This window comes from Jaculus jaculus, chromosome X (assembly GCF_020740685.1).
Source record: "Jaculus jaculus isolate mJacJac1 chromosome X, mJacJac1.mat.Y.cur, whole genome shotgun sequence".
NCBI classification, from domain to species: Eukaryota; Metazoa; Chordata; class Mammalia; order Rodentia; family Dipodidae; genus Jaculus; species Jaculus jaculus.
Window position 1 is genome coordinate 4096374 of NC_059125.1, and position 20644 is coordinate 4117017.

Consider the following 20644-nt stretch of genomic DNA (forward strand, 5'->3'; position numbering starts at 1 on the left):
GTAGGAAGGATGAAGTTGCCATTATGTGAGATAAGGAAGTCTGAGAGGGAGGAGGATTTGGAGAGTGGAGATTGGGTGCTTAGCCATAAACATAATAGGTTTAAGATGACTAGTACATGTCTAAAAGGAGATGTTGAATATGCAGGTTTGGAATTCAGAAAAGTTTAGACTAGAGATTTACATTTGAAATCATTTAGGTTATACTTGGTACTTAAGGTAATTAGACTACATGAGGCCACTGGGGTGGTATGAATGAATACAGAGGTCCAAGGACCAAAACTTAATAAACAGCCATCTTCAAAGTTCAAAGAGATGAGGATCCTACAAAGGCACTGGAATAGGAAGAAGCAATGAGGGAGAAAACAGGCCTGTAAGAGAATGGCATCCTTCTAAATACTTGTACAAATATTTCATAAATCAGAGTGCAATCAGCTATTTGAAATATTGCTAACAGACCAAATAAAATGGAGAATATCTATTCTAGCAATATAGAAGTCACTGGAGAATTGAACCTGAGGAATTTTAGTGGAGTTGTGGGAGCAAGTGCCAATGCAGGGAATAGAACTGGAGAGTGAACCAAAAGTCAAAACAGAAGAATTTTGCTGTAAAAAAGAATAGAGAAATGTAAGGAGCCAGAGGTAGAAATGAGATTAAGTGATTAATGGGTTTTTGTTGAGAGAAATTACTATATGTCTGTATGCTGAGCAGAATGATTTAATTTAGAGGGGAAAGTAACACTGTAGAAGAAAGTGCATGGAATTGTTAAGAATACGTGCAAGTAGGCAAAGGCAGAGAGGGATCTCATGCACTAGTGCAGGGCCTAGGTTAGGCTAGGAATGCAAATAATTCATCTCGAGTAGTTTTCAACTATGAGATTAAAGACATTTGAAGCCAGGTAATTCTTTGTGGTAGAGAGCTCTTCTGTAGGATATTAAAACAGCATCCTTGTCCTTTATTCACTAAATTTATGGTGGTTTGAATGTAAAATGTCCCACATAGACTCATGTGTTACATGACTTGATCCCCGCTGTTTGGGAAGTTTATGGACTTTCGGGAGATACAGCCTTGCTAGAGGAAGTAGGTCACCAGGGGCAGGCATTTAGGTGTTAACAGTCCAGCTCCATTTGGTGATTTTGTGTTTTCTACTTCTTTCCTGTTGAAGTGAAGATATGGCCTGGGCTTCATGCTCAGGTCTGCCATGCCTCTCCAACCAAAATGGATAATTCTCCTCAAAATGGTAAGGTGAGGGCTGGAAAGATGTCTTAGTGGTCCTGCAACTCCTAAGGACCCAGACTCGAGACCCCAGTCCTCATGTAAGGCAGGTGCACAAGGTGGTGCATGCATCTGGAGTTATTTACACTGGCTACAGGCCCTGGCATGCTCACTCTCTATTTCCCTCTTTCTCCCAGGAGGGGAGGAGAGGGAAGGGGAGGGGAAGAAAGGGAAGGGAAGGGAATGAAGAAGGACAGGACAAGGAAGGGAGAAGGGCAAGGGAAAAAGACCCTTGATTTCAACCTCTGGTTTCTATATGCAGGCACAGGTGCATACACACACACACTGGGGGGGGGGGGAAGATATTGAAAAGACATATGGTAAAAAGCAACAAATATCTATCATACTAGGTAGTTTCAAGGTGTTTTGAATATAGTCAGCTGCAAAAGATAAGGTGAGCTCTGTCATATGCTGGTAGTGACTCACTTGCCCAAATAAATTCTCAGTACTAAGAACTGTGTACAACAGTGTGCGAATGAAATCAAATGCACGCTTTTAATTCCAGCACTTGGGGGGCTGAGGTATGAGGATCACTGTGAGTTCAAGGCCAGCCTGAGACTACAGAGTGGATTCCAGGTGGCTAGAGCAAGACTTTATCTTAGAAAAAAGAAATAAAGGGGCTGGAGAGCTGGCTTAGTGGTTAAGGAGCTTGCCTGCAAAGCCAAAGAACCGAGGTTTGTTTCCCCAGTACCCACATAAGCCAGATGCACGAGGAGGTGCACGCATCTGGACTTCGTTTATAGTAGCTCCTAGCATGCCCATGTTCGCACCTCTCCCTCTCCCTATTTCTCTCTCTCTCTCTCAAATAAATAAATAAAACATTTAAAATATATTTTAAAAATAAAGAAAGAAAAATCAGGTAAACTAGGCTACTTACTTGACTAGGGCTATGATTTCTTAACTGGCATTACTCTCTTATCAATGAAGTCAAACAGTTGGGAAGCAACACTCACTGAGAAATCAGACAACTCAAAATCCTTGTGGCATGGGAGACCCTAGAACTGACCCCCAAAACTGTCCTCAAGGGTCCCCAGCAGAATGGGGGCAGGGACAAGGGAACAGAGGTTACCAATACATAATGTATCCATACAAAATATGTTATTGATAGTAATAAGAATAATAAAAGAAAACCTGTCCTCTGACCTACACTTCTGCTGTGGCATATGTATACATAGTTCAGGATAGTGAGTTTAGGGCACAGTTCTTTGCTGTCTAGGGGTAACATTATCTACCTCACTCATATAAATGGACTGAAAGTGCCCTCTCCTGACATTCCAGGACATGAGCTCCAGGACCTCCCAGCAGCAGAGGCCCCTCTGGCCTCCCACCCTGAACTGCAGTACTGAGACCTGATGTTTCCAGAACTTCCTGAGAGATCCCATGGCCTCAGCATAGGGAAATGATTGGAAACACTAGTGAGTTTTGTCACACTGAGCAAGATGGGAAGTTAGTTCCTAGAGGCTCTGAAGAAGCACTACCACTCCATGGAGAGCCAAGAGTTTAAGGAGAAATCAGTGTGTTAAGTGCTACACATCAAACTTACATGAGATTTAAAATAGAAGCTGGGGGGGGGGCTGGAGAGATGGCTTAACAGTTAAAGTGTTTCCCTGCAAAGCCAAACGACCCAGGTCCGATTCCCCAGGACCCATGTTAGCCAGAAGCACAAGGAGACACGCACATCTGGAATTCATTTGCAGTGGCTGAAGGCCCTAGTGCACCCATTCTCTCTCTTTCTCTCTCCCTCCCTCTTTCTCTGTCAAATAAATAAAGAAAGAAAAATAAAACAGAAGCTGGGGGGAGGGCTGGAGAGATGCTTCAGTGGTTAAAGGCACTTGCTATCAAAGCCTACCTCCCCTATACCCAGGTAAAGCTACATATACAAAGTGGTACATGTATCTGGAGCTCATCTGCAGTGACATGAGGCCCTGGAGTACCCATTCCCTCTCCCACTCTCAAGTAAATAAATAGTTTAAAACCACTTCTAGTGTATAAAGATTAGTTATGTTTTTCAGATGCTTAGAGGTATGCCTGGGGGGTGGTCAGGCCTTACAAATCTAACTGAACAGACTGAAATGTGAGCCAAAACAATTGAGGCATTATACCTGACTTTTGATGATTTCAAGGTGAAAACCATTAACAGTTGTTTTTTAGCATGCTTACAGTTCCTACTTTTGAGGACTATCAGTCACGTTGTCATTACTGGGACTAAATACTCAATCAAACAAGAAGAAAAGGGTTTATTTCAGCTCACAGTTGCAGAGAGCAGAGTCCATCATGGCAGGAAAAGCATGGCAGAAACAGAAATTCAGCATCACATCATTACATCAGCAGGAAGGAACCATGTAGAGAGAGAGAGCAGCAGCAAGTGGGGCTGGATTATAAAACCTCAAGGCCTGCCCCAGTGACACACTTCCTCCAGCAAGGCTCCTCCTCCTAAAGGTACTGCAGCCTTCTCAAATAACACCACATTGCTGGGGACCAAGTGTTCAAACACATAGTCTATGGAGGCCATCACATTCAAACTACGACAAGGACTTTGTTTAAAAATTGCAAAAAGAGCTGGGCATGGTGGCACATGCCTTTAATCCCAGCACTGGGAAGGCAGAGGTAGGAGGATCGCCATGAGTTTGAGGCCACTCTGAGACTACATAGTGAATTCCATGTCAGCCTGAGCTAGGGCGAAACCCTACCTCAGAAAAAAAAAAAAATGCAAAAGGGCCAGGCCTTTAATCCAAGCACTTGAGAGGCAATGAGTTCGAAGCCAGCCTGGGACTACAGAGTGAGATTCAGGTCAGCCTGAGCTAAAGTGAGATATTACCTTAAAAAACAATTTGCAAAGAGGAGGACTGCAGAGTTAGAGTCGGCTCAATGGATGAAGCACTTGCCATGCACACAAGTATGAAGTCTTGAGTGTGGGTCCCCAGCACAATGTAAAAGCTGGACTGGGCTTTGCATGCCTGTGATCCCAGCACTGGGAAGGCAAGGGCAACAGGATCCTTATGGTTTGCTGGCTAGCTAATCTAGTTGAATTGATGAGCTCTAAATTCAGTGCAAGACACTCTCTCAAAAAATAAGGTGGAGGGCTGGGGAGATAAAGCACTTGCTGCTCTCAAGCCTGAGTACCTAAATCTGATCCTATCAGACCCCACGGGGGGAAAAAAACAAAAACAAAAACCTGGAAACTGTGGCAGGCTCAGTGATTTAAGGCACTTGCTTGTAAAGTCTAATAGCCCAAGTTCAATTCCCCAGTGCCCATGTAAAACCAAGGGGCCCTAGTGCACCCACTCAATACGTCTCTCTGTGTGTTTGCAAATAAATAAATAATTTAAAGGTAAAGAATGATTGAGGAAAGAAACCCAATGTGTACCTCTAACCTCCATATCCACACACACACAGACATGTGCTACACACATCCACATGCAAACAAAATTCAAAGGGCTTTTAAAAATCTACTTCCTTACTAGCATGCAGACAAAATCTACAAGAGGCCAACACCACTCAGTGGAACACCACTTGACATTTATGGAATTGGTCCTTGTACAATCACTTATGTATCAAGCTGAGCCCAACCCTGCCATTCACTTGCTGAAAGGTTTTAGGGAAGACATTCCACCTCTTCCACATCAAATTCTCCAAACTGAAAATGGAGAGGGCAACACCACGGCTACCTCCCAGGCCTGTTACCCAAGAATGTATATGAAAGTACTTTGTAACCCATCTTGTACTTTATAAATAATAGACATTGTGACCATACTTTGAGAGATGGAGAATGGAACTAACGTCTCCCTTCAAGTTAGAATGGAGAAAAGGAACAAGGATTTCACCAAAGGCAGAAACCCGTGTTCCCTGTGCTGGTGGGAAACCAGGTTCTTCTCTACTCAAAGTAGAAATGTAGGGAACTGACTAAAACTTGCACTTGGTAAATCACTTTTATAGCCAAGGGTAGAGACAAAGATGGAAAGAAAGCAAAGCACTCCCTAGAGACACAAACCAAAACATTATTGGCAGGAATAATTTTAGGGGCAATTCTTGGGTACTTTGTTTTGGTTGGAGACAGGTGGGATATGCATCTTGCTGGATCTACCAAGCATTACTGCAGTTCACTGACTATTGGTAAACATGGAGCTTCTGTGAATTCATCCTTCAAATGGCTACATGTGGCTCACAATCTAGGCATCAAGTGCTGAAGAGGCCTCTCAAAATATAGCAATAACAAGTCATGCTGGAAGGAGGTCGAGTGGTGAACATTCTAGAAAGCTATCTGGAAGCTGGGTGCTAGGAAAACCAAGCACTAGTTGCATGCTTGTGTCTAACTAGTTCTGTTAAGAAAAAAAAAATCAGATTAGTTGGAAAGAAAGGGATTCAGTGGAGAGGGAATTCTGGAGGAGACAAAGGGAGGATGTTGGGTGGGGATTATGATTATGATATGTTATCTACATGTATAGAAGTTTTCAATAAAAAGGTTTTTTTTAAATCACACAGATGATTGCCTCTATTTTTCTTCCTGGAAAATGGGAATAACATTTAGACCCAGGGTGAAAGTAGGAGTATCTAGCTCCATCCTTATATTTCACAAAGGAGTAAATTGGGACTTGAGAGAATGAGCTGCACATCTGATGAATAACCACAAAAGAACTAAAATCCAGCTCATGATTCCCCCATTTCCTGTTCATTCCACCCACCTCTTTCCTCCAGAGGCCTTCTCAGGAAGCCTGGAGTGGGTCGAAGGAGGTTTTTTTATTTTATAATCAGTATCATGACTCCATCAATCTGGCAGCCTCAGAGCAAGATGCCTCCAAGTGACTTTTGGTGGGGTTTCAAGCTTGAGAATGCTGAGGAGTTCTGGGGTCTAGCCAAAAGCCCTAGAGAAGGCAAAATGACACACACAAGGAAAAGCGTGAGACAAGACCACTTAGGAGCCCTAGGAGCACTTTGGGACGGAGGGTCTTGGGACCTTGCCACGGTTCTAGAAGCCTAAGGGCAGGGACAAAGGTTGGGCATTCTGCACAGTCACAAGGCCTGGTGCTGGGTTTAAGGCTGTCGCTGTCTGTACTCTTCGGAGCATATGAATGGTGCTCCTGTCATTTTGATTTTGCACAAGGCCCCACCACTTACGTGGCCAGTGCTGCTGCCGCTGAAGGTCACAGGTGACTGACTACAAAGGGGTCGGCAAAGGAGATACCAACTTAAACATGGCGTCCCACCCCCAAACTAGACGCCGCCGAATCTTTAGCTTCAGGGCGCCTTCGTGTCCTCGCTGCTCTGAACTCAGGGTCGCTCACGCTAACGGAAACGCCGTCGTTCTGGTTTCCCACAGAGCGCGTCCGTCCAGTCGCTCGGGGTCAGTCTGCCCGTGAGGAAAATGGGAAAATACCGGTCCGCCCCCCCCCCCCACGCGCGCCAAACTTCCGCACTTCCGGTAGCCGCGGCGACCGCCTGACGGAGGAAAAGTTTGGAGCCATGAAATAAGGGGACCGTGCTCTCGGACGTGAGGATGATTCAGGCAAGGGCCGCAAGTCTGACGCTAAAGGCAGAAGGGCCACTTTAAACTCCGAGACCAGGCGCCAGGATCTCGCTTTGAACCCAGCGCCTTGTGTGACTGGGCGGGGCCAAAGCTGCAGGGCGCGGCTTGTGGTGACGCTACGTCTGACGGAACAGTTTGAATAGACTAATAACTAGCGTTGTGAGCGTGTCGGTTCCGTAGTGTAGTGGTTATCACGTCTGCTTTACACGCAGAAGGTCCTGGGTTCGACCCCCAGTGGAACCATGTGAGGTGTTACACTCTCTTTTTCAGTTTAAAACAAAATAAAAAACTATACTGGGTAAATAAAGCCAAACTATGATGCTTCCCCATCCCCCACACACACATATGTTTTTTGTTTTTTGGTTTTTTTTCCTGACACTTGCACATCGCAGAAGCGAAATGTCAAACACTTCTGTCCGTCAAAGTCGGCTACCATCGCCAGACCTAAGAAAAAGTGAGACGGAACCTCAGCTAACAGCTACCCCTCCTCTCTCTGCATTACCTGGTAAATCTCGGAAACGCCTGCTTCCACAGTGAGTGTCCAGCTGCAGCCAGAACAGGCTGTCCCCACAAACCTCCAACGAAAAACTGTCCACACAACAGTACTTTGAATTATTAAAGGATGTGATTAAAGATTTAATATTTCATTAAACCCTAAAATACAGACCAGAACAAAAAGGATAGCCCTTTTCCTTTCAATGCACCATAGATAATTACATATTTGTCTATTTAAGGGAGAATTCATATGCACTATATCAGGCTTTATAGACATGCAATAGTTGCTGATTGAGTGTGACCAACCATTTCTCTGGTTCCTTTTTGCTCCTCTTTACTATTTTATTTCAGTTTCTTTGAAGAGAGCGGGTTTTTTGTTTGTTTGTTTGTTTTGTTTTGTTTTGTCATTAACTAGAGGAATGAGGGAAAGATATCTGGCTGGTGTCCAGCGTCCTGGAGGCCAAAAGTACGATCCAGGGGTGGGGTGATGGTGGTAAAGAACTAAAGGGGGAAAAGGGAAGAGAAAATTTTCTGTATTTTCCTTGGCTTTTTTTCCCCACATAGTTTTGTTTATACAATGTGTAAACTTACAAAATTTTATAACTCAAGAATATAACACATGATTTCCCTAACAGTCATCTTTATTCTTTTTTTTTTTTTTCTTTTTTTTCAAGGTAAGGTCTCACTCTAGCCCAGGCTGACCTGGAATTCACTATGGAGTCTCAGGGTGGCCTGGAACTCATGGCTGTCCTTCTACCTCTGCCTCCTGAGTGCTGGGATTAAAGGCGTGTGCCACTACGCCCAGCCAATTTTATACTTTTCCAGACCATCTTAATCATTAAAATGTACAGTTCAGTAATGTTAAGTGTATTCATGCCAATGTGAATAGATCCCCAGAACTTTTCATCTTACAAAACTGAATCACTAGAGCTGGAAAGATGGGTCAGTGGTTACATGACACCTGGAGGGCCTGAGACTGCCTGAGTTCTAATCTCCAGAACCCATGAAAACAGCTAAGTGTGGCCACACAGATCAGAAACAGCAGTCCTGTGGAGCGGGGAGAGGGTCGGAGATCTGAGACTCACTGGGGCTTGCTCTGGAGTTAATGAGGGTCTTCAGATCAAGGAAAAACAGGTTGGTGAGTAATGGAGGAGGACACTCCATGTTCTCCAGCTTGGAGAGGTGAGCTCATAGGGTGTGCCACATCAGCATATACATGTGTACACACCGTATACACAAATATCACCCATACTGTGTACGTGCAAAAAACCTTGCACAAACCTGAAAATCTGTACTCATCAACTTAACTCGCACTTTTTCCTCTCATCGAGATTATTTTTAGTGGCTATGTAATAATGATAGCTAAGTATGGCAACACTAATCTAAGTGTTTTGTGGTGTTTTCTGGAATGGAGAATCAAAGCTAGCATATGCTAAGCAAGTATTTCCCACTGAGCTATACCTCCAACCATGCTATTCATTTTATATATATTAACCCCTTTAAGCCTCCAAATCACTCTGTGAAATAGGCATTATTATCACTTTGCAGACAGAAAATTTATTTGCCTTGAAGTCACATCATAGCAAGTGGTCATCCTGACATATCCTTTATTTTTTCTCAATTTTATTAACATTTCCCATGATTATAAAAAATATCCCATGGTAATACCCTTCCTTTCCCCGCCCCACTTTCCCCTTTGAAATTCCATTCTCCATCATATCCCCTCCCCATCTCAATCCTTTTAACCCAGCTTGGGAACCTGTGCTTTTACCAGCCCCCTTAACCTTGGAAATTCTGCTTGTTTCCATGTTTTTATTATTATGTGTGGCACAGCATTGCACATCTTTGTGTATAACTGTCCTCTATCACTACATAATTTCGTATTTTCCTGAGAGAGCAGAATCCTAAGTCCTTTTGTGAGAGGGCTGTCCATAGTACTCCACAATGAATGGGGAATGTTCATGTTTATTTGGCAAGAAAATGTTCAAGGTCATTCTATACAAGATAATGTCACAGGAGGAGTTTAGACCAGGGATTTTCAATTCGAGTTTCTATTCCCCTCCGTTGCCCTCCTTACATTTAAAGACAAACTAAAACCAGAATCTTCTTTGCTAAACTAACATCAGTTGACAGCATTTTCTCTGAGACTTCTTGTTGACGCAGGTTAACTTGTGGGTTAACTCGATGGGGCTCAGCCGAGAACCTAAGAACTAAGTGGAGTAAGATGCTTAGTGAGGCCAGTGCTCAAGTTAATCGCCTGCTTCTGGTCCCGCTCCCCACTTCAGGAAGGTAGAGCTGTGGCCAAGGACGAGGGGAAAATGCCACACAAGATGGAAGGCTTCATCTTATTACTTCTCTTTGGCTATGAAGGTATGTACTATTCAGCCATTGTCATTTATTATGTACTTAATAATGTCATTTCATTAATAAGATCATTGATAAATAGCGATACAATTTAAAAACTTGCCGGGCGTGGTGGCACACGCCTTTAATCCCAGCACTCGGGAGGTAGAAGTAGGAGGATTGCCGTGAGTTCGAGGCCACCCTGAGACTCCATAGTGAATTCCAGGTCAGCTTGGGCTGGAGTGAAACCCTACCTCATGAAACCAAAAAAAAAAAAAAAAGTAAGATTTATGTCGGGCGTTGGTGGCACATGCTTTTAATGCCACAACTCAGGAGGGAGAGGTAGGAGGATCACTGTGAGTTTGAGGCCAGCCTGGGACTACGGAGTGACTTTCAGGTCACCCTGGACTAGAGTAAGTCCCTATCTCAAAAAAAGAAAAAGCTAGTAAGACTTATTAGTCAACAGCATATGCTAGTTAACATGTGTTATTAATGAACAACATTCATCTTTGTGTGGTTGGTTGTCATTCTCTTGCTACTGGTTTCCTGGTTCTGGGAGGAGCCTTGTAAAGTTCAGAGGATGCTTCAAATTCAACAGAAAGAAGGAACGGTCTCAGAAATTGTGTAAAACAGCTGTGACAACAACTAATGAGAAGGCATATGTTCTTGCAAACTTTTAGTAGTCAGTTGAGTGGTTGTAGACTCTAATCTTCTCAACCTGGCTAGTCCTGAGGGTGGAGGAGGCAGCTATTAATAGTTCTGCTAGGACAAGTGCAAACCAGGACTGTCCCAGGCAAATCAGGACGAAAGGTCACCCTAGTTTAAATATGGATTAACATAACACGCCCAGTACCACTGAAGTCTAATAAAAAGCATAATCCAACTGAGAGTCAGGAAACCGTAAAGACTCAATACACTCTGTCATTTAAGTTTCTAAATCTGGCCCTAGCAAGTGAGGTAGGCTTCAGCAAGGACAGATGACAGTCCCATCTCTAAGATGTCAATCAAATCAACTTTTAAATTCTCTCCCAGTCTTAGAGACAATACTCTCAATTCTTCAGTACCCACTAACTCAGAATTCCATTTCAGGTTCATTCATCCAGACATTGGAAAATGGTTGAAGGGCTGGAGACGTGGCTCAGTGAATATAGCACTTACCTAGCCTGCATGAGATCCTGGGCTCAATCCCCAGAAACACTGCCAAAACAAAATCCTGTAGCCTTTGTCAGGCACAGTCACACACACCTACAAGTGATCTTAGCACTAGGCTGGCTAAAACAAAAAGGTCACACATTTGAAGCCAGTCTAGTATGACAATGAATGAGTGTAATCTTAGGATTTAGGGCTGTGGAGGCAGAAAGGATCAGAAGTTCGAGACCACAGTTGGAGACACCTAATGAGTTCAAAGGCCTGAGACCCTGTCAGAGAGAGATGGGGAGGAGGGAGGGAGAAAGGGGGAGAAGGGAGGGGAGCGAGAGCCTGTGGACTGGTCTAGAAGGAAGGAAGGGGAAGGGAGGGGAGGGAAAGGAAGGGAGCAGAAGGAAAGGTAAGGGAAAGGAAGAAAGGAAGGGAGGAAGGAAACAAACACGAGTTAAGTTAGAATTCCTGATTTGCACCATTCTTTTCTGCTTTCTCATTATATATTATTGGTAGAGTACTCACTTTTATCACTCACATATCTTATGACTTTTGTTATTTTAGTCCCATTTCTAATGTCTGTTAAGACATTAGAGGTCTTGTTGTTGGTTTTTTGTTTTGTTTTGTTTTCGAGGTAGGGTCTCCTGTAGCCCAGGCTGGAAACCTGGAATTCATTCTGCAGTCTCAGGGTGGCCTGAAACTCAAGTGATCCTCCTACCTCTGCCCGCGGAGTGCTAGAATTAAAGGCATGGACAACCATGTCCAGCCCCAAGGTCATCTTGTAAACCCTAAGATAGATAGACATATTTTTATTTTGTTTTGTTTTGTTTTGTTTTGAGACAGGCCAGGCTGCCTTTGAACTCAGAGAAATCCCCTGCCTCTGTCTCCTGAGTGTTGGTGTTGGGATTATAACCATGAGCCACCACATGCAGCTTCTAACATGTAAGCTGTGTTTGCAAGTAGAAATTATTGCAACCATTTGTCGGTTTTCTTTTAATCCCCCCCTGCAATTAAGAGTCAACAAATTGTGCCAGTGACTTATTTGGGAGGGGCCAGGGCTGGAGATGGAGCCTGGGCCTCCTGCAAGCTAAGCAAGCACTCTACCCTGGAGCTATAGCCCCCGTGTCTCAGTAACTCCCAATGCCTTCTGATGATTTAGGGGTTTGTTTCTCATCCTTTCCTCACAAGCAGTCTAAGCAGAGACGTTCAAGGCTTAGAGCCAAACACCTCTGGTTCTCAGACAGGCATCCATGGTGCTGGCCCTTAGAATTCTTTTTCTCATGGTTGGCACTGAGATTCATTTGTTCAAGGACCCATGACTGAGTAACTGCAGTGGGGCAAACATTTTGGAGTAACTTGATCCTCAGGGGCAGATCCTTGACTCTAACAACTTTGCTCCTGGACCCCTAGATAGGAAGAAGTCTTCTAAAACTTTGCCAGTGCACTTTGAAGGTAGACCTGCCCATTTCAGTGGGCAGCAGTAACAAAAGTCAATCAATAGTAGGCAGGGACGACAGACCTCTTTCCTGTTCCGTAGTTTATCAAAGTATGCATGGTTTATTGACTCCAGAAATGACCAGAAAGAGCAGAGATCCTATCTGTGCAGGCCAAAGGGAATGTGCATGAGTGGGAAAGCTTGGGGAGCTTAATTAAATTCTCTCACCCACCTCACCCGGGCCTTCCACCCTACCCTGCTTAGAAGGCCAGTGTGACCTCCTCTGTTCTCTAGCATTAGCCACAGGGGATGCTGTGCAAGACAGAGTGAAAATAAAGAGGGGCTGGAGAGATGGCTTAGCAGTTAAGCCGCTTGCCTGGGAAGCCTAACGACCCAGGTTCAACTCCTCAGAACGCATGTAGGCCAGATGCACATAGTGGTACATGTGTCTGCAGTTCGTTTGCAGTGGCTGGAAACCCTGACACACCTGTGTTCTCTCTCTCTCTCTTTCTTAAATAAAAATAAAATATTTAAAAAACAATGTTAAGCTAGGCACGGTAGTGCATGCCTTTAATCCCAGCACTTGGGAGGCAGAGGTAGGAGGATTGCTGTAGGAGGATCGCTACCAGTTCAAGGCCCCCTGGCATTACATAGCGAATTCCAAGTCAACCTGGGCTAGAGAGAAATCCTACCTCAAAAAACAAAAGAACAAAAAAAAAGTTAAAAAAATAAAGAACAATGCAGTTAATAAGTTTACAGTCCATATGGAGCCAGCACACATGGGAAGGATGCATTTCATTGGACAACCTGGAAACTAAACAAAAGTTCATTAGTTCATTTAGTCTTTGCTGTTCCTATTCTTTGGTGACAATGGTTTCTTATTGCACTGAAGTAAGATTAAGTGTATGGCCCTTGTTTCTGCACTGGATGAAAGTTCACTTAGGAATGCTCATGCCAGGATTCTATTTATCTTTCATTGCACAATTTGGAGTTATGTCAATAATGTTGATAGGATCGATCCTATGAAAAATGTGTTACTTGAGGCTGCGGATGAAGTTCAGTTGGTACAGTGCTTATCTGGCATATACAAAGCCCTGACTTCAATGCTCAGAACTGCATAAATTTGGGGTGGTTGTGTATACTGTAATCTCAGCTCTCTGCAGTTAAAGGTGGGAGAGTCCATCCTTGACTACACAACAATTTCAAGTCTAGCTTGTCACACATGAGACATTGTCTCAAAAAAATTTTGTCAGGCATGGTGTCATGCACCTTTAATCCCAGCACTTGAGAGGCAGAGGTAGGAGGATTGTCATGAGTTCGAGGCTAGCCTGAGACTACATAATGAATTCCAGGTCAGCCTGAGCTCGAGTGAAACCCTACCTCGAAAAAAACAATGTTATTTTTAGTTCCATACTTGCATACTTGATGTGTCACTTTGCATCTGGATTCACATGGGAACTGGGGAATCAAACCCAGGACAGCAAACTTTGCAAGCAATGACCTTTAACCACCTAGCCATCTCTCCAGCCTTCATCTTTTAATCTTTTTTTTAAAAAATATTTTTATTTATTTTCAAGCAAAGAGAGAGAACGGATGCACCAGGGTCACTATACAAAGTCCAGATGCATGAGCTACCATGTGCATCTGGCCTATGAGGGCACTGGAGAATTGAGCCTGGGTCCTTAGGCTTTGCAGGCAAACACCTTAACTACTAAGCCATCTCTCCATTCCCCCATTTTTTTAAAATTAAATGGATTAGCCCATTCTTTGGTTATGTTTATTGTATAAAAACACACACACACACACACACACACACACACAGCCATCTAGCCTCCACTTACAGGTAAACATATTCCCCCTTTGCAAACAATCAGGAATTGCAGTCTTGTAAAAGCAGCGTCATTGAGGTATAAATTCTGTGCCATTTAATCCATGCATTTAAAAGGTACGATTCAGGGCTGGAGAGATGGCTTAGCGGTTAAGCGCTTGCCTGTGAAGCCTAAGGACCCCGGTTCGAGGCTCAGTTCCCCAGGTCCCACGTTAGCCAGATGCACAAGGGGGCGCACGCGTCTGGAGTTCGTTTGCAGAGGCTGGAAGCCCTGGCGCGCCCATTCTCTCTCTCTCTCTCTCTATCTGTCTTTCTCTCTGTGTCTGTCACTCTCAAATAAGTAAATTAAAAAAAATTTTAAAAAAAAGGTACGATTCAGTAGTTTTAAATATACTTACTTATCGATGGCCCACACACCATCAATTTTCAAACACCTTCCTCATCACTCCAAACACAAGCCAGACCTCCTTATTCTCCCCATTCTCCTCCCAGTCCCTGACCACCCCAAATCCACTATCTCTAAAGATTTGCCTCTTCTAGACATTACATTTAAATGGTATTACACGAAATGTGCTCTTTTGTCTTTTGCTTAGCATGTCTCTGTGGTTCTTCTGTATTGAAGCATGAAGGATGACAGATTTATCCATGAATATGCCTGTTGCCTAAAATAGCAGCGTTTTCACACCAGAAGCAATTCCCTTCTTTCTTCTTCCCAAGAGGAACATTAGTGCAGCTTGCTAGGTTTCTCCTGTGTCTTGTTCACGTTTCTCAAGCAGATTAAGGGGCTGCTTCCAGTTTTTTAATCATTCATAGTTTTATGCTTTTCTCCCCGGCTTCATTCCACGGGAATGAATGTTTCTCTATATAGTGATACCCAATCAAAAGGCTAAAATAGTCTTTTTGTATGTTGTCACTAAGGCACACTTTCCTCACGGGCTTTCAAGGTTCTTGTGGAGAAAGAAAGATACATGCCCTGAATTTTCTTGTTCTGGCAACAAGGGTTTCCCCAGTGGAGTGGCCCTTTGGACAAAAGGGCAAGGGACATATATATATTTATGATGAACATGCAGCATAAATCACGTACAAGAATCATGAAAACAGTCTTAGCATGCAGCAAAACATGTAACCCTATAATCAAAATCACTGTTTTCCCCTTAAAAGCTGCTTTTTTCTTCTTTTTCTCATTTCAATAATGTTATTTTCTGGTGTGATAATATGTTGTAGACAAAAAATACTTATGATTTTGCTCTCCAGTTATTTTGATGATTAAACGATTGCAGGGAGCAGCGGGGTGGAGGTGAAGCAGCTAATTTCATTTGCTGCTCCTTGGTGACAGGTTTCCAGTGAAAGGCCTGTTGTTCCTTCTTGCTCTGCTCATTTCCATAAGGATCTGGCACTCTGAATCCCAGGCTGCCTGCCCACAAATGCTTGCTTATCAGAAAGGGGAGTCTAGAGAGGGGAGTCTAGATTGCAGGAGGAGCTTGCAAGAAATCAGCCCGGAAACCAGCCCTTCCCTGGGTACCTCTTCCTCACCTCAGGCAGCCAGTGGCTCAGTCTCACTTCACCTACCTCTCCTGGGAGGACTTGGGGCAATGCAAAAGTCCCTGAATGCCATGTTGTTGAGCCTCTTATGAACTGTGGGTTGGCTTAGTTGTAGCTGAGGAGACACTCTAAGGTAATGTGGGGACCCGGACTGGTAGTTTTTGGCTCTGAGAAACCCTCCCTGAGAAGGTAATGTAGGAACAAAAACCTGTTGTTGGCAAAGCATTCTGGGTAGAGAGGATGGCAAGTGCCAAGCCCTTGAAGTAGGTGTGTGCTTGTCATGTTCTGGAAAGGAATCCCCGGGAATGAGGGAAGATAATAGTTTTTATTTATTTTAATTAATTAATTAATTTGAAAGAGAGAGAAAGAATCAGAGAAAGAGAAAGAATGGGTTCACTAGGGCCCTCAGCTGCTGCAAACAAATTCCAGACTCATGTTCCATCCTGTGCATCTGTCTTATGTGGGCTCTAGGGAATCAAACCTGGGTCTCTAGGCTTCACAAGCATGTGCCCTAACCGCTAAGCCATCTCTCCAGTCCCAGAGAATAGGTTTAGGAGATGAAGAAGGCCAAGGGGGCAGTTTATGCAGGGACTTGTGGGCCATATGAAGGACGGTTTTATCTCACCTGAGGGAGACATTGCAGGGATTGGATAAGGATATGACTGACTATGGGTTCAAAGGCTCTCTTTGGTGCCATGTTGTAGGGCAGACTGGCTGGGAAAATAAGTTCAGTTGCAAAACAAGGGCTTGTCTTCTAGACAAGAGTTATGGCATCACAGTCCAGGGTGGTGGCAGTGAAAGTAATACGAAGTAGCTGACTTCTGACTGTGTTCAAAATCCATTTTCCAGGCTGGAGAGATGGCTTCGTGGTTAAGGCACATGCTTGTGAAGCCTAAGGACCCATGTTCGATTCTCCGGGCCCCACGTAAACCACATGCACAAGGTGGCACATGTGTCTGGAGTTCGTTTGCAGTGGCTGGAGGCCCTGGCACGTCCATTCTCTCTTTCTCTATCTCTGTCATAAATGAATAAATAAATAAATAAATAAATAAATAAATAAAAATAAGTCTTAAAAAATGCATTTTCCAGGCTGGAGAGATGGCTTAGCGGTTAAGCGCTTGCCTGTGAAGCCTAAGGACCCCGGTTCGAGGCTCGGTTCCCCAGGTCCCACGTTAGCCAGATGCACAAGGGGGCGCACGCGTCTGGAGTTCATTTGCAGAGGCTGGAAGCCCTGGCGCACCCATTCTCTCTCTCTCCCTCTATCTGTCTTTCTCTCTGTGTCTGTCGCTCTCAAATAAATAAAAATCTTTTTAAAAAATGCATTTTCCAACTGGATAGGCTGACAGATTGCATGTGGGCCATGTGCAAAGGTTCATTTCTATTGTCAATTTGGCCAGATCAGGGGTCAAGTCAGAGATGTGCTGGATTAACTGGGGGAGGCAGACCATTCTCTGGAGTGGGTAGCCCTTCTGGTGGCAACCCAGATCTAAAAAGTTTCCAGGAAAAAAAGTGCCTTTTGCCCAGATGCACTTGCTACTTGCTGGTGAGTACATCCACCTTTGGCTGTCTTTCCCTGACAATGGAACCCAGCTTCTCCAGCCTTCCAACGTGAACTGAAGATCTCTCTAGGGTTCCCCCAGGCCTTCAGTGTTACATGGGGACTGCTGAGGTATCCAGACTCTTGGTGTGAGCAGATTCCATGTTCTCCAGCCTGTAGACAGCCATTGTTGGACTGCCCAGCCCTATTCTATGAGCTGGTCTAATAAATCCCTTCATAATATATATTCATTCTAGCAGTATTGTTCCTTTAGAGAATCCTGACTGATACAGTGTGAAAGGAAGAAAAGTTTGAAGCCTGAGTAATAAAAATGCCATTTATCAAGGGGGAGAAAGTTTCAGGAGGGAACAGGGTTTGGGGGAAGGTGGAGCCAAGGATGCTCTGACTGAGACACAAAGTTTGAGAAGCTTAGGGGACACCCAGCAGTTGAATAGGCAGCTGGATAGATGCTACTGGAGCTCCAGGGGACGGTGTCCCTTAGTCTTCAGAGTTGATGTTTGCATGGACACATGATCTGAAAAAAAAAATATATATGTGTGTATATATATATATATATATATATATATATATATGTATATATATATATATGTGTGTGTGTATGTATGTATGTATATGTATGTATGTATGTGTGTGTGTGTGTGTGTGTGTGTATATATAGTGGGGATGTTGTTTATTTGGTGGAAAATGCCTGCTTAGCACTCATGAAGGCCTGGTTTCCACCCCCAGCATCACATAAACTAGGCTTAATAGCATATACCTACACAGAGAGTTGCAGGCCAGCTTGGGCTATATGAAACTCTGTCTTCCCATGGGTATTGCCCAGTGGTCTGTCTTCCACGTTTTCAAGCCCCAGTGAGCAGAGAGTAAGGTTTCTATTTCAGAAGGCTGGAACCCTTACTACAAGTTCGACGCTCACATTGGACACTGTGGCCACAAAATAAGTAAATGGGTATTCTTTTTTTTTTTTTTTTTTTGGTTTTTCGAGGTAGGGTCTCACTCTGGTCCAGGCTGACCTGGAATTAACTCTGTAGTCTCAGGGTGGCCTTGAACTCATGGCGATCCTCCTACCTCTGCCTCCCGAGTGCTGGGATTAAAGGCGTGCACCACCACGCCTGGCTGAAAATGGGTATTCTTTTCTTATAAACATTTTGTTTATTTGTGTGCAAAAAGAGAGGGAGGGAGAAAGAAGAGAGAGAAAGAATGAATGGGCACACCGGGGCCTCTAGCCACTGCAAACAAACCAGGTGCATGCACCACTTTGTGCATCTGGCTTCACCTGGGTACTGGGGAATCAAACCTGGGTCCTTAGGCTTTGCAAGTAAGTGCTTTTGACTGCTGAGTCCTCTTTCCAGCCCTAATATGTATTCTTTAAGTGCTCCCTTTTACAGTTGTGATGAAAAAGATGAGTTCCTCTGCATTCCATCTGAAAGCTTTTTGTGAGTGCAAGAGTCACTTGTTAAATAGCAAAGTAGTCAGAGGAGAAACTTTTATTTCCCATTTTCTACACCCAAGTTTCATTTTAAAATTAAAAAAACATATATATATATATATATATATATATATATATATATATATATTTAGTTATTTGCAAGGTGTGGGGGAGAGAGAGAAAGAGAGAGAGACTGATTATGGGTATATCAGGGCCTCCAGCCACTGCAAACGAACTCCAATACATGCACCACCTTGTGCATCTGGCTTTATGTGGGTCTTGGGGAATCGAACCTGGGTCCCTCAGCTTTGCTAGCAGGCACCTTAACCATTAAGCCATCTCTCCAGCCCTCATTGGAAATTTTTACAATAGGTACACATTTTATAGTTTTATAGTCAGAACAGAAACAAAGAGTTTTGTTTTGTTGGAAATGTGAAGGGGAGCACTGGCTCTGGCAAGGAAAGACTATGTTTTCCTTATCTATCACAAGGCACTTGACTAATATGCCTTATTACAAGAGACAGATTAATAAAAACATGGAAATTTAATAAATTTTACATGGCACAAGAATTTTCAGAAATAAAGACCTGGGGTGAGGAAACTGAACCCTCATTCATTGTTGGTGGGAGGGTAAACTGGGGAATCTACTAGAAAAATCAGTATAGGGGTTTCTCAAAACAATTAAAAATAGCCAGGCATGGTGACTGAGGCCTGTGATCTAGATGGATCACCATGGGTTTGAGGACAACCTGAGCTATAGAGTAAGACTTTATCTCAAACAAACAAAACAAGGGGCTAGGGAGATGGTTCAGAGTAAAATTAACACCTTCCTGCTACAAGCATATAGACACAAGGGTCTGAGATAGCCTGGGTTTGATTCCTTGGCACCTGTGAAGAGTTGGGTGTGGTCATGCATGCCTGTAAGTCCTGGGGGGAGGTGGAGCTTATGAAAACTGCAGCCCTAAGTTCACAGAAAGACTATTCTCAAGAAAATACATGCATAGAGGACATCCAACATTCTCCTCTGGCTTCTGTATGCACACATCCACATCCACATGTGCATACATCCCCCCCCCACACACACATGAAAAAAAAAGCCAGTTATGGTGGGTCATATCTTTAATCCCAGCACTCTGGAGGCTGAAGAAGGATCATCATGAGTTTGAAGCTAGCCTGGGCTACAGTGAGTTCCAGGTTAGCCTAGGCTAAAGTGGGACCCTGCCTCAAAAGATTAAATAAATAAAAATAAATAAATAACAAAGTAAGCCGGGCATGGTGGTGGACGCCTTTAATCCCAGTACTCAGGAGGCAGAGGTTGGAGGATTGTTGTGAGTTTGAGGCCAGCCTGGGACTAAAGAGTGAGTTCCAGGTCAGCCTGGGCTACAGGGAGACCTTGCTTCAAAAAAAAAAAAAAAAAAAGAAGGAAGCTGGGCGTGGTGGCAGAGGTAGGAGGGTCACTGTGAGTTCCAGGCCAGCCTGAGAATACACAGTGAATTCCAAGTCAGCCTGGGATAGAGTGAGACCCTACCTTGGAAAACAAACAAACAAACAAACAAAAATTACATAGGAGAAATCAAACTATCATGTGATGAAAATGTGTCCCTCTTGGGGTACACCTGAAGTCAACATACCATAGAGATAGTTGATTGCTGCTCTGTTCACAATAGCTAGGGAATAGAACCAGCCTAGGTGTCCGTCAACAGATGAATGGATCAAGAAAATGTGGTACATATATACAATGGAATTTTATTCAGCCAGAAAGAAAAATAAAATTATTACATTCGCATAAAATGGATGGAATTAAAAATCATTTGCTAAAGTGAAAAAACTAATACCAAAGAAAGTGGGGCTGCAGTTATGGCTTAGCAGTTAAGGCACTTGCCTGCATAAGTCTAAGGACCCTGGTTTGATTCCCCAGTACCCACATCAAGCCAGATGCACATGGTAGTGCATGTGTCTGAAGTTTGTTTGCAGTGCCTAGAAGCACTGACACATCCATTCTCTCTCCTGTCTCTTTCTCTCTGAATCTCTTTCTCAATTTATTTTTTCATTTTGTACATGTCTTTATGTGGGTACTGGGA

General features: G+C 43.7%; 1 protein-coding gene and 1 non-coding gene across 2 annotated transcripts in view; both read left to right on the forward strand.

Annotated features, from left to right (window-relative positions):
- Positions 1 to 6966: 6966 nt before the first annotated feature.
- Trnav-uac lies at positions 6967 to 7039 on the forward strand. The gene has a single exon. It is a non-coding gene; the product is annotated as a tRNA-Val (tRNA).
- A 156-nt stretch (positions 7040 to 7195) lies between these two features.
- The window catches only part of Rs1 (retinoschisin 1), a 33753-nt gene continuing 20304 nt past the window's right edge, over positions 7196 to 20644 (forward strand). The window contains exons 1-3 of the mRNA XM_004667919.3: positions 7196 to 7329; positions 8323 to 8425; positions 9577 to 9661. Coding sequence (XP_004667976.2) covers positions 7196 to 7329; positions 8323 to 8425; positions 9577 to 9661 — 322 coding nt within the window. The remainder of the gene's footprint in view (positions 7330 to 8322; positions 8426 to 9576; positions 9662 to 20644) is intronic.